The sequence below is a fragment of the Mycteria americana genome, chromosome 3 (assembly GCF_035582795.1).
Source record: "Mycteria americana isolate JAX WOST 10 ecotype Jacksonville Zoo and Gardens chromosome 3, USCA_MyAme_1.0, whole genome shotgun sequence".
Taxonomy (NCBI): domain Eukaryota; kingdom Metazoa; phylum Chordata; class Aves; order Ciconiiformes; family Ciconiidae; genus Mycteria; species Mycteria americana.
Genome location: NC_134367.1, coordinates 20,509,790 through 20,521,563, shown reverse-complemented (window position 1 = coordinate 20,521,563; position 11,774 = coordinate 20,509,790). Strand labels below are relative to the sequence as shown.

General features: G+C 41.7%; 1 protein-coding gene across 2 annotated transcripts; it reads right to left on the bottom strand.

The window, feature by feature from the left end:
* Positions 1-422: 422 nt before the first annotated feature.
* RNASEH1 (ribonuclease H1) lies at positions 423-9,528 on the bottom strand. 2 transcript variants are annotated; one of them, XM_075498010.1, is made up of 9 exons: positions 9,485-9,528; positions 9,316-9,374; positions 9,108-9,232; positions 8,338-8,532; positions 7,648-7,747; positions 7,110-7,164; positions 5,775-5,859; positions 2,965-3,089; positions 423-902 (listed from the first exon to the last, which is right to left on the bottom strand). In XM_075498010.1, exons 2-9 carry the CDS (start codon positions 9,363-9,365, stop codon positions 816-818), a joined length of 822 nt encoding a protein of 273 aa, XP_075354125.1. In that variant the 5' UTR covers positions 9,366-9,374; positions 9,485-9,528; the 3' UTR covers positions 423-815. The 2 variants fall into 2 exon arrangements, with proteins under 2 accessions (XP_075354125.1, XP_075354124.1); XM_075498009.1 differs by lacking the exon at positions 9,485-9,528 and having other exon boundaries at positions 9,316-9,474.
* Positions 9,529-11,774: the final 2,246 nt, after the last annotated feature.

Genomic DNA, 11,774 nt, shown 5'->3' with positions numbered 1-11,774 from the left:
AAAATGGCCAATTACTACCTTTGGGACAACACTGAAGAGGAACTAACAATGCTAATGAGAACCACTATGCATAAAAAATTACTTAATGGAAACAGGAAGCCAGAAACAAAGAGCTTGGACATTAAGCAGCTAGAGAGAGAACAGTAAAAATTAATTGTTCAAGCTTCCTTGTGACCTGGCTTTTTAGTTTGTTCATGCTACCTTGCAAAGTAAGTAACATTATAAAGAAATCTACAGGTGCTGTAACTGATGATATTGTGAGGCACAGGTGGGTGTTACAAGCCCATCTGTAGAGCGGTTTTTGCTAGTACCAGAATGCCAAAGCATATTAATGGACATCTCAGTGTTAGGTCACTGACCTCTTACCAAAACAGCCAACCCCAAAGTCCATCCGCCCCCAACTATTTTGGGCTGTTAATATATACCTCTGTACAAAAAATTAATTTATTTCACTAAGAGGAAGATACAGAACACTTAGGATAAAGATCTAATATTACTTCTTCAGAGGTCTGTCTTTACAGTGAATTCAGAAGTCTACAAGACAGCTAAAAACACTGACCACGGCCCTTCAGTAAGATGGAGAAAAAGCAAACATTCTATATCATCAACTGAATATTGACTTGATTGTAAAACAAACGGTGTAGAAGAAAGTGTGGGTTTTTTTCTCTCCAGAAGTTGGTATAGGTTTAACACTTCAGGCCAGAAAGAAGTACAGTTCAAAGTTCAACTCCAAAACAATTACAGCAGTTCAAGTTGTCTCTGTGATTGATGTTAGTCCTTTTCCTCCCCCTGCAACAGTCTCTAGTCCCAGTATGTCAGCACTTTTGTTTATTAGCTCCTTCTCTTGCTAGTCTATCAGCTTCTTCATTTCCTTGGAAGCCAGCATGACCAGGAATATGCATCTGTTAGGACAAAAGTACAGGAGCGTTAGATATGCAAGAAATCAAGAAAAAAGCACATACGTGAAATCTGATCACGCAACACCCTTTCATTCATAGTACAGTAGCACCTCCTTAGAGGCCCTCTCCTCACATTTAGTCCTCATGCATTCTTCCCAGGATTGTTCATGGTCTCCCTTCCTCTAGGAAAGTCTTGCCAAATTGTGAAAATCATCTTTATGGGAAGTAGTGAACTGGATAAGGACCACCTAACCTAGCCTTTAAGAAATGCAGACAACAGCTCCAACTCAAAATTCCCACTTTCAGAGGAGAGAGAAAAACCTACCTGCATTCAGTGCTTAAACCAAGTTCATCTTTTCCCAGAAAGCCAGAGACCTCTATTCCACTAACAGCCTCAGCGGTTACAGCACTCACTTAGGATACAGAAACAGGGTATGAAAAGAATCTCTCAGTTTTCAGATGTCGTAACTGTCCATCCTTCACTTAGGAGCTGAAAACAGTTTCAACCCTAAGCCCACCCTTGTCAGAAGTAAGGGTGGAGGAGTGTGGGAGAGGAAAGAGAGGAAGAAAATCAAGCTTGCTATTTGACAAGATCCAAGAGGGGACAAGCATGAAGCATGTGTGAGATGGTATTAGGCTTACATGGCAAGGTTTTGGTACCGAGTGGGGGACTACAGGTGTGGCCTCTGTGAGTAGACACCAGGGGCTGCCCCTGCCTCAGAGAGAGACAGTTCCAGCCAGCTCCAAAATGGACCCAGCGCAGGACACAGCTGAGCCCATCGGCAAAGCTGGTGGCTCCTCTATGATAACATATTTCAGAAAGGGTAAAAATGCTGCACAGCAGCTGGAGAGAGGAATGAGAATATGTGAGAGCAACAACTCTGCAGACACCAAGGTCAGTGAAGGAGGGGGAGGAGGTACTCCAGGTGCTCGAGCAGAGATTCCCCTGCAGCCCCTGGTGAACAACATGGTGAGGCAGGTTGTCCCCTGCAGCCCATGGAGGACCCCACGGTGGAGCAGGCAGATTAAAGTGTATGCATACATTGCTCCTCCTGAAATAAAAATCCTCCCAAGCTTAAGAGAGTCAGGTGTAAGAAGTATGCATAATGCAACAATTTTTTTTATTACGTAAAATACTCCAAGGACAGCTGAACTTTGGTCTTAGTTTTAGGGAGTCATCAACGCTGGAACACAGAACAACATGAATGGAAGAATATCTGCAATAGATTTCCCATAGAAAAAGTGCACATTAAAGATCTAAGTCATCCTGTTTTCTACAGAGTAGACAGAAGCCCAATAAATATGCCAATAGCAGCCACTAAGTCAGTGGTACAGAGATTTATTCTAGAATCAGTAGTCTTATACCACAATTAGAGTAAAGTTTAGAAGGAGGGGAGGGAAGATATCCCCTACAATGTTTAGCACTGATGTTAGAGGTTACAGAAAAAATACATTTTACCAGGACTACCTGTATAGAAGTTGTTTTACTTTACTGGAGAGTGAAACAATTTAAAAGTTAAAAATGGGTATTTTAAAGACCTTTCTGTGCCCAGTTTTCTTGGAAAAAAACATAGTTAAGGTACAGAAAACTAGAGTTAGTTTATTTGGGGTTATACTCTCTTAGTTTTCCCAGTTTAAAGACACTCATGTAACTGAGTTACACCAATGAACCAGTATCTTAAGCGTTCTGAAAAGCAAATCCAGAAATTCAGCTGTGACTCAGAAAGACACACTTATGTTTTAAGCTTAAATTTCCAGGAACAGCAATTACATCTACTAACAGTACTAACAAACTAAAAATAATTATTGCAGTCATTTTCTAAGTAGTAACAAGAGACAGAAAACAAATATAAACATGCATTTTAATAAATGAAATACGGGTTCCAAGAGCATAGGTTATGTTGCTTACTTGCTTTAAATAAAACAAGCAGCTTCTCTTATTTATGGTTTTACTTATGGATGTACAATATTATGCTCTATAAAATTCTTAGTTATGGTCATACTTGTAAGTTTTTACAAGAAGCGTGTTTAAGATGTCATTAAGAATAAGAAATGAGGTGCTTACCCACTGAATTTCTATGCCTTTTGATAGATTATCAAGTCTTTCAAAATCTTCTTTATTTATTACACTTCCTCCTGAACTTGTTCTCCAGCCATTTGTTTTCCAGTTGTCAACCCAGCTTGTAATACCTATTCAAAGGGAGCATTACCATAAAAATGCTATTAAAGAAGCCAGCAAGGATCAAGATGGAGCAAACAGCCTTTTAACACAACATTAACTCCGTACAAAGTCTCAGGCAAAGACACTGGAGATAGAAGATATTTTTGTTTGGTTCTCTACTACTGTCTTTCAGGATTATATTTTTCCATTATTACTTGAATTACCTGATCATGTTTTCCCAAACAGATATTTAATTTAAAGACTACAATCTTACATAAGCATTACACACAAAATTACAACGTGAACGTCAATAAACTGAAGCTAAGGATGTGCTTGATGGTATAGTAAGCTAGAACAGATCTACAGCTTTATTTGTTTTGAGAAATTGAGGAGACACACATGCATAGAGGAAAAAAAAAATGGCCACGTCTTATGGCTTCTGCACACTAAATAGCATCCTTCAGAGAAGGACCACATAAGCAGATTTCTACAGAACCAGATTTAACATTCCAGCCATCCCTTGCTGGCCAGAAAATTTACTATATTACTCCTTAAATAACAATTTTTTTTTTTTTTAATATCTTTGCTGGTCTCGACAATGTAAGACATCCCTACTGCTTTCATGACAAACAGACCCGAGCCAAATAGAGAATCACCAAACCTCCTAAAAACCAAAGCACATCCATTTGTACTTAACCACAAGCCTCCTTCTCTGGCATTTTAACTCATAGACACATTTACAAAATAACTTTGATTAAACAAGAGTGGAACCTGCACCTCAGTGACCCAAAATGCAAGAACAAACTGCAAGCAAAAACAGACTAAAACATCGCACATAAAAGATTCTTCTTTTCCTCCATCATACTTAAGTCTCACACTTAACAGGAATTTTATCCAACACAGCAACTTTTCCTCCTTCGTAACACCAATTTCACAGACAAGATGGTATAGACTTTTCTCCCACAAAGCAAAGAACTGCAAAGATGTTTCTTGCTCCTTAATGCTTTGAACAACTTGCTTCTTGCAACAAATTATGCACTTGGACTCTATTGATCAGCAGGCAACACCCAGTCCTGACGAGTAGAGACTCTTCCTTTTACTCTTCCCTTTTGCAGAATGCTTCTGGCAGAGACTAAAAACAACTCACCACCAAGACGACAAAAAAAACCCAAACAAACCCAAACAACAAAAAAAAAAGCCAACCCCACCCCCCCCACACACACATTCTGCTCCTATAGGAAATGCTATACCTAAACCTTTGGGGGAAAATAAGCTTCTCAAATGAGAGATTTACAAGATGATCCTTAGGGAGGAGCAATGGAAAATTCCTTTAAGTTGTTTCTTAGCATTTACCATCCCTTCTTCAACTTACAAACTGGAATCAGGAGGACAGAGCACAAGTCCTTGACACTTTTCACTTCTGGACAGAACCTCTTTCATGCACATGCAAGCTAACAGAATTTGAAACAAGCAGCAAGTGACAGCTCTAGCAAATCCTTCCATGACTAGCAGTCACTTGTTCCTACTCAGTAGCTTTCTGTCCTTTCTAGAATATTGCTACTCAAGGTGACATCAGAGTTTTTCAAGCTAAGTTTTGCTTTACTTCTAAACACGAGCCACTTGAAAAAGGAAAAAAACTGATGCTCTTCTTTCATACTCCTCCACTTTCAGAAATCCGGGAGGGCTTCTGGAAAGCAGAATGACTTATTTGGAGGAAAAGATACACTGATTTTTAACATACAAACCATTTATTCGCTGTATGAATAACAAGCAACGAAACAGATAATTACTTTCAGCGTTAGCGCTAAAGTATAGGAAGTTATGCTAAGAACAAGACACTCACACTCCCCCCTCCTCCCAAAAAAACCCCAAAGTGTGAAAACGCAACATTTAATTTTCAATCAAAAGTTGCAGTAAGTTTTTGTTTAATGTTATTTCAAAACAAACAAACAAAAAAAAAAACCCAAAACCTCCAAATTGATCTGGAAACAGCAAACACATGTACTCCCTTTGTAAAAATGTGAAATACAAAGAAAAAATCCTTATGCAGTTCCAAATTATCACTGGAGTAAAATCTGAAGATCTCAGAGAAAGAGAAGTTTTATGTAGAAATTACGTCTTACTGGCTGCTTCAGATGGTATTTATAGGGAATAAAATTAAATTTTCCAAATCTTTGGATGAAGGTGAAACTTTAAATACATATTCTGAGCATATATCACCTCTGGCTAGTCTTCCAGCACAGACTACACTTCCAAGCTTTCAAGCTACATGTAAAAAGCAAGGATACTTGAACGTACTTCAGATGTGTGTATTAAGACAGCCTCTCCAATCCAAGTAAAACAAAACAAAAAACCTACAGGGTTACTACTCCAACTTCTGAGTACTTTCCCAAGTACATCCTTAACAGGGTATACATGAACATTTTTTCTAGACTTGGTGTCATACCGAGTGCCTTAAGACAAAAATCCTGTAGCTACTTCTGTCAGCCTTTACTCTAACAGGCCCTTTGTCTCTACTTGTATTTAATGCAGTTAGCAGGTGATCCCTGCAATATTCTGAAGTTTTTCCCCAAGCAGTCATGAGTATTGAAATAAGTTATGCATTCTCTTTCATATACCCCTCTCCCCAGGGCTCAGTATGTTCTGTGGGCCTTATAATGAAATAGCGTGCAGTGTCTTTTTAAGAATCAGGAAAACTAAAATCATTAACTTACCATTAATAGTGAACTTGCTATCAGTGTAGATAATTAGTTTCTTGATGTTTTGACTCTTTGCTTGCTCTATTGCTTTGCAGGCAGCCTTAAGAACATTTCAATAGAATCACAGTTCAGAACAGGATTTTGAACACATGCAATTAAAATACCAGCAGAGTACCTGATGCTAACACAGAACTACAAAGAATATTACTGTAACCTGTCCATCAATGAGTATCAACATGCTTTAGAGCAGAGGTTCCCAAAATTATGCATGCCGACAACTACTTAATGAATCAGGCAAACAGGGAGCCACTTAAGTTTCACTGACCAAAAAACCCAAAAACATTCTGGTGTTCAACTCTGTACTGAAGGAGTAGCTCTCTGCCCAATTTTCTAACTATCAAAGCCTGTATCAACTGCACACCAAGTTTTAGACATTTTCTCTGTAACTTTGAGGAGGAAGGATTCATACCAGTTCCAACAGCCTGGAACCCCTAAAAGCTTTTTGTTTCGTTGGGTTTTTTTGGTGTTACGAAATATAATAAGAGGGAGAAGTGGCTGGGTATCAATGTAGAGTTGAAAAGCTCTTTAGCTATAAGTTTGACCTCTGGCACACCACCATCACCTCTGCTTGTCCCTCACTAAAATGAGCTTCCTGTAGTTTTTAAGCAGATCAATTCCCCATTTCATTTCATCTCCAAACACACACTGCAGGATAGCAGCAGTACCAGAATTAAGATCAGGTGAGAAGGGAAGACTAAATCTACTGTTGCCAACAGAAGTTTACTTCAGAAGTAACAGAAGTTACTCCCGAGAGCCTAAAATTGTTTGTTATATTTATCTGAGGAATATGTTACTCTGATCCCATCACAATAGGAAGCCGATTCTCCTCTTAACCGCTGCTGAGCAGCCCTCACCCCAAGGTCTGAGATATACACAGTAAAAATGCAAAGGATACTATACAGATTTGAGAACCAGGCTTTCCTAATACAAGGCTGTTTTCACAGAATCATATAGGTTGGAAAAGACCTTTAAGATCATAGAGTCCAACCATAAACCTAACACTGCCAAAACCACCACTACACCATGTCTCTAAGCACCTCGAGAGAGGTTTTAAATAGCTGTTCTTGGTCTGACGATATCTGGGAATTCTCAAGGGGAATTACCTTGTTCAAAACCAATAAACCTCAATAAAACTGGAAGAGAACGATTTGTTTCAAGTCATAAGTCCTGATATTTTGTGTTCTTCCCTCACAGCTCCATAACTGGTTTCTGAAGGCCAGAGTTGAAATAGTCATGAGCACGCTACTGCAGTCTAACATGCAGAAGCCTTGTAGGACATTTACTACTTACATGTATTTCCGCTCTTTGATTAGTCTGCCGTCCAGGAAGTCTTTCACTGGTATTTCTGTGTCCAACGTATGAATAGTAGATTAGTAACCCCCAAATATTCAGAATGGTGTATAATGTATTTATTTTTCTAACATATAGTCAAGAGAGCTACTTTTCTTTTTATAAAGGAGGATGAATAGATATTCTAGCTCTAACTTCTACCTGCATAGTGCAACCTGCATATTTGGACCCACCATCAATATGCAATTACATTTGTTGTCTTCTGTGTGTACCTACACCTATTTTAAGACTTTCTGCATCACTTGAATTATATTCAGCCCCTAAAAATATTATTTCCAGCTGATTTTCCCCACATTCTTACCTCCCAGAGAAGCTGATTTCTCTTTTCCCCCTAGTAACTCACTAGTCTCATAGCACTGTCATTATGAGTCTCAACGGCAGGGTTTCATATTCAAAAGGAGGCTGGTATTGTAAATCACACACAAAACAAGCAATATTAAAAAAAAAAAAAAAAAAAAGAATCCATCTAGCTACTTACAAAGGATGGCCTGGTCCCCAGTAGACACCTATTCCAGCACGTGCCCTATTACGTCCATTACCTGAGCAACAACCATCCGTATAAACGACTGCAAAGTCACCTACAAAAGAATTACCAAAAGCAGAAGTTCTAGCACTCCTTCAAGGACATAGACTCTCTAGACAAAAAGAAATGTCTGCCAGCAGATTAATCCCCAAAACTTCCCTCCCCAGAGGGCCCTTCAAAAAGTTAACTACAGATGCCATGTAAATTAGTAATGCAGAACACCATAAGTCCCACTGCAGCTTCACACCCTCACTGGTGTCAAATTAGTCAGCCTCAAGAAGCACCTCTGCCCCAAGTTCCATATTCTCACTACAGTTCCTGTCTTCTTCAGTCAAATTTAAAACTTCCCAGCCACATCTGTATATTTATATGTGTGTCTGGATTACAGACTATATAATCTGATCGTTATAGGGGTGATTTTAAGCTCTATGTTCATACCAGTTAAAGCCAATTAAAATTACACTGAAAGACAATGTGAACAAATACATCATGGCTCACATTTCCATTTTAAAAAGAAACAACGTTATACTAGGCCTGATGCTGCCATACACAAACCTCCCTAAAAGCTTTCTAATAGTTACACTTGTTACTTATGAAAGAGTGCAAAGAAGTGAAAAGAATTATGGGAATAGCAAAAGACCTCACCCATATATGAAAATTTATCTTCACTGACTGTTGGCCCTGAGTATACTTCATCATGTTTTACACGCTTTGCAATGTGTTCTTCATTTGTAGATTGTTCATATGGCCTTTTGCATGTATTGCAACACAAGATGCTTATTTCTGGTTCCTCTCTCTGGCTACCATTTTCCTGTGTTACAGCTGGAGGACCATGTACCCCTTCCAAAAAAAAAAAAAAAAAGAGAAAAAATTCAACTACGTACAAGATCAAATTTTATTTGAAACAACTGCTTCTAAAGACAACAGTTGTTATCACCCATTAGCAATACTAGTCTGTTAACTGACACCATCCCAAGCTATTATGCAAAAAATATTATAGTATACACCAGTCATTCTTGATCCTAGATCAAACTGAAGTGGAGACACACACGTAACGGCCCTTAAAACGGGCATGGTATAAGCAATACTCTCCAAGCACCTACAGAATACTGTCATTGCACAGACCCATCCATCGCTGTATCTGAGGGCTGGGCCGCCGCTGCACTTACCACCACGGCATTCCCTCAGGTACAAGACGTCCACTAGAGGATAAACAGAAGCTGCTACCCACGTTTAGCCAGAAGCCGCACCGTTTACACAGACGCCACGCAGAAGCCATGCGGGCTGTGTCAGTGCCAGTACGCGACGCAGCGCAACGCAGCACTGCCTCCCGCCCCCCCTTCCCCGGCGGGCCGCCCTCCCCTCCCGCCCGGGCAGGCAGAGGCGAGGCGGGAGGCGAGGGGAGGACGAGCTACCTGCCGGCTCGGGCTGCTGCTGCCCCGGCAGGCCGGCGCGCACGAAGGCCCAGGCGTCCTTCTCGGTGGCAAACTTCTTGAAGCTGGCGGAGGGGAACTTGTTCACCTGCTCCTGACACTCCGCCCTGCAACACAGGGGGCGGGGGTGAGGTTAGCCCGGGGCCGGCCCGGCGGCGGCTCCCCGCGCTGCCCCGGCCGCGGCCCTTACCAGGTGCGGTAGACGCCCGTCCGCCGGCCCTTGCGCACCGCGTAGAACATGCTGTCGCCCTTGGAGACAAAACAGGAATGACTGAGCACCGCCACCAGCCACCGCAACATGGCGCAGCCCCGCCGCCATCCGCGCCCCCGCCCCGCGGCCCCCGCCCCGGCCACCACACCCCGCCGCAGCCGCAGCGCCGCCGCTCACGCCCCCGCCCCTTCCTGCGCATGCGTGGCGGCCAGCGAGGTAACGGGCTAGAGGGCGCGCTGAGGGCTTCCCTACGAGCCGCGAGAGAGGCCAAACTTACTGGAAAAGCCCAGGTGCTGGGGAGGTTTGCTTTTGTTTTTCCCCCATAATAATTGTATTTTAAAAGCCATCTAAATCAGCTTTTGTTTTGGGCGGGACACGAGATCTATGAGATCACAGCAGTTTGCACAAACGCCTCGTTCTGAAAGCCCCAGCTCAGAGATCACAGAATCTTCACTGACTATATGTGACTGATCACAGAGCTGTTAAAAGACGAATGAAATCTCACAGGTCCCTTCAGCTGAGGTTCTCCCCTGCCAGCCCAAGTAACGGTCCCCGATCAGCTGGTCCTGCAATCAGCTCCCCGGCCTCTTGGTCCCTGATGAGCCATTAAAACGAATGGTGAAGTATGGAGTGGACGTACCCCACAACCTGCTGCACAGAGCCCACCTGTCCTTCTCGGCTTGACAAGCCTGAGGAAGGATTGTCACTGAAATTGCACAAGCATCAACGTACTTAGTACGTCCAAAAGTCTAGAGCTGAAGAAGGTCATTAAAATGGTTCTCACCCTGCTAATTAAATCAAGGGCTCCTGGTAAGCATGTTCCAGCTGAGCCCCATACCGTCATGGCCTCTGAAGTCGCAAGAACCACCTTGTCCAAGCAGGTTAAAAGTTCAAACTGTTGCCAGCTGCAACCTGCTATCATGTATCCTCGTATGGGGAGCATCGTGTACTTGGAGACCAAAGCCAGGAGGTCTGGATGTGTGCCGAATTCAGTGCCTCAACTGAGCTTCCGATGAGATCCAAATACAGAAGATGGGGGCACAGGTATGACTGCATCCAGAAACAGCCCAACATATATACGCTGCTGCATTTTCAGCTGCTGGATTTCCCATGTAGCTCTAATACGGATGTATTGCAACAAAGCCAACCTCAAGATGCCAGAGCGATAGAGCATTGTATTTGGATTTACAAGGGTGGCCTAGTAAAATGCCAAGAATGTGAAACACTGATGTTAATTTTGCCTTCCATTGCAAAAACAGCAAATGGGTTCAACGTTACTGTGCGTATCAGTTGGATGACACCCCTCTTTAAAAAAAAAAACAAAACTCAAGGAGCTTATGCATTTGGTCAGAAACAATTTGGTCAGCGTTGTATCAGAATATAATTATTGTATTTTTCTTGCTTCTTCCAACATATTCATGAGACTTCATATTACACTTACTTACAAAATGCTTACGTCTGATTTTTCTGAGATCAAGATTATTTACATTAATTATCTCTGTAAAGGTTTCTACTGAGACTCTCAGGCTTTTCACTGCTTCCTGCCTGTGATATTTTTATTTTATTGCTCTTGGTTAGCTTTTCTTTTAATTATGGTTTTCTATAGCATATGGATTTCTTATTCCTTACAGGTTTACACATTTATATTACTCATGGTCTTCTTTGGGCAAAACATACTAAAGGAGCAATGAGCAGTAAGTGATAGGGAAAGAAAAGACCTTCTGTTACACTCATTAATTCTCTGGTTGAACAGATTCATACATCCAATTTACATGCAAGGACTGAACAGTAAGTCTCCTGCTGTCATGACCAACATACAGAGCTCAGATTCAAACAAAAAAAAAAAAAAGATTTCTGTATTCCACTGAGTACCATACACATTACTTTCATTGCTTTCTCCCAGCTGGTAAAACTGAGGCTGCATATGATCAGCCAGCCCTACCTTTACCGCTGCATCTCCGTTGCTGGTTGTGCTGCAGTGGCAGGAGAGACGGATCTCTTTCCTCATGTCACAGCTGGCATTTTTACTATTGTGGCATTTAGCACTGCTAGGCTAAGTGATACCTGTGCTTGCTTCATGGTACTTGCTCTCTGGTTGCTGCAGCACTAGTGGATTTGTGGGGTTTTTCAGTCAGGCTAGGGCAGAGAGGACATTTCAGGCCCTGTAACTCACAGTTTTGTGAAGTGAGTGCGAAGACTCACCAAGAATTGAACCATTTCGTCCCCACCTGCAAAGCTGAAGGGTCCAGTCACAAAAACTCTCCGGATCTGAGTAGAGAATAATGTAAATATATATGTGGATAGGACTTCAAGTGGGTTTCATAAATGATTTAGCACTTATAATCACTGCCATAGTTACACATGGTAACCCTGTGCAGCCACCATAGATAAGCTCATCAGATATACAAATCTAGCCAATTTTTGCCAAATCAAAGCTT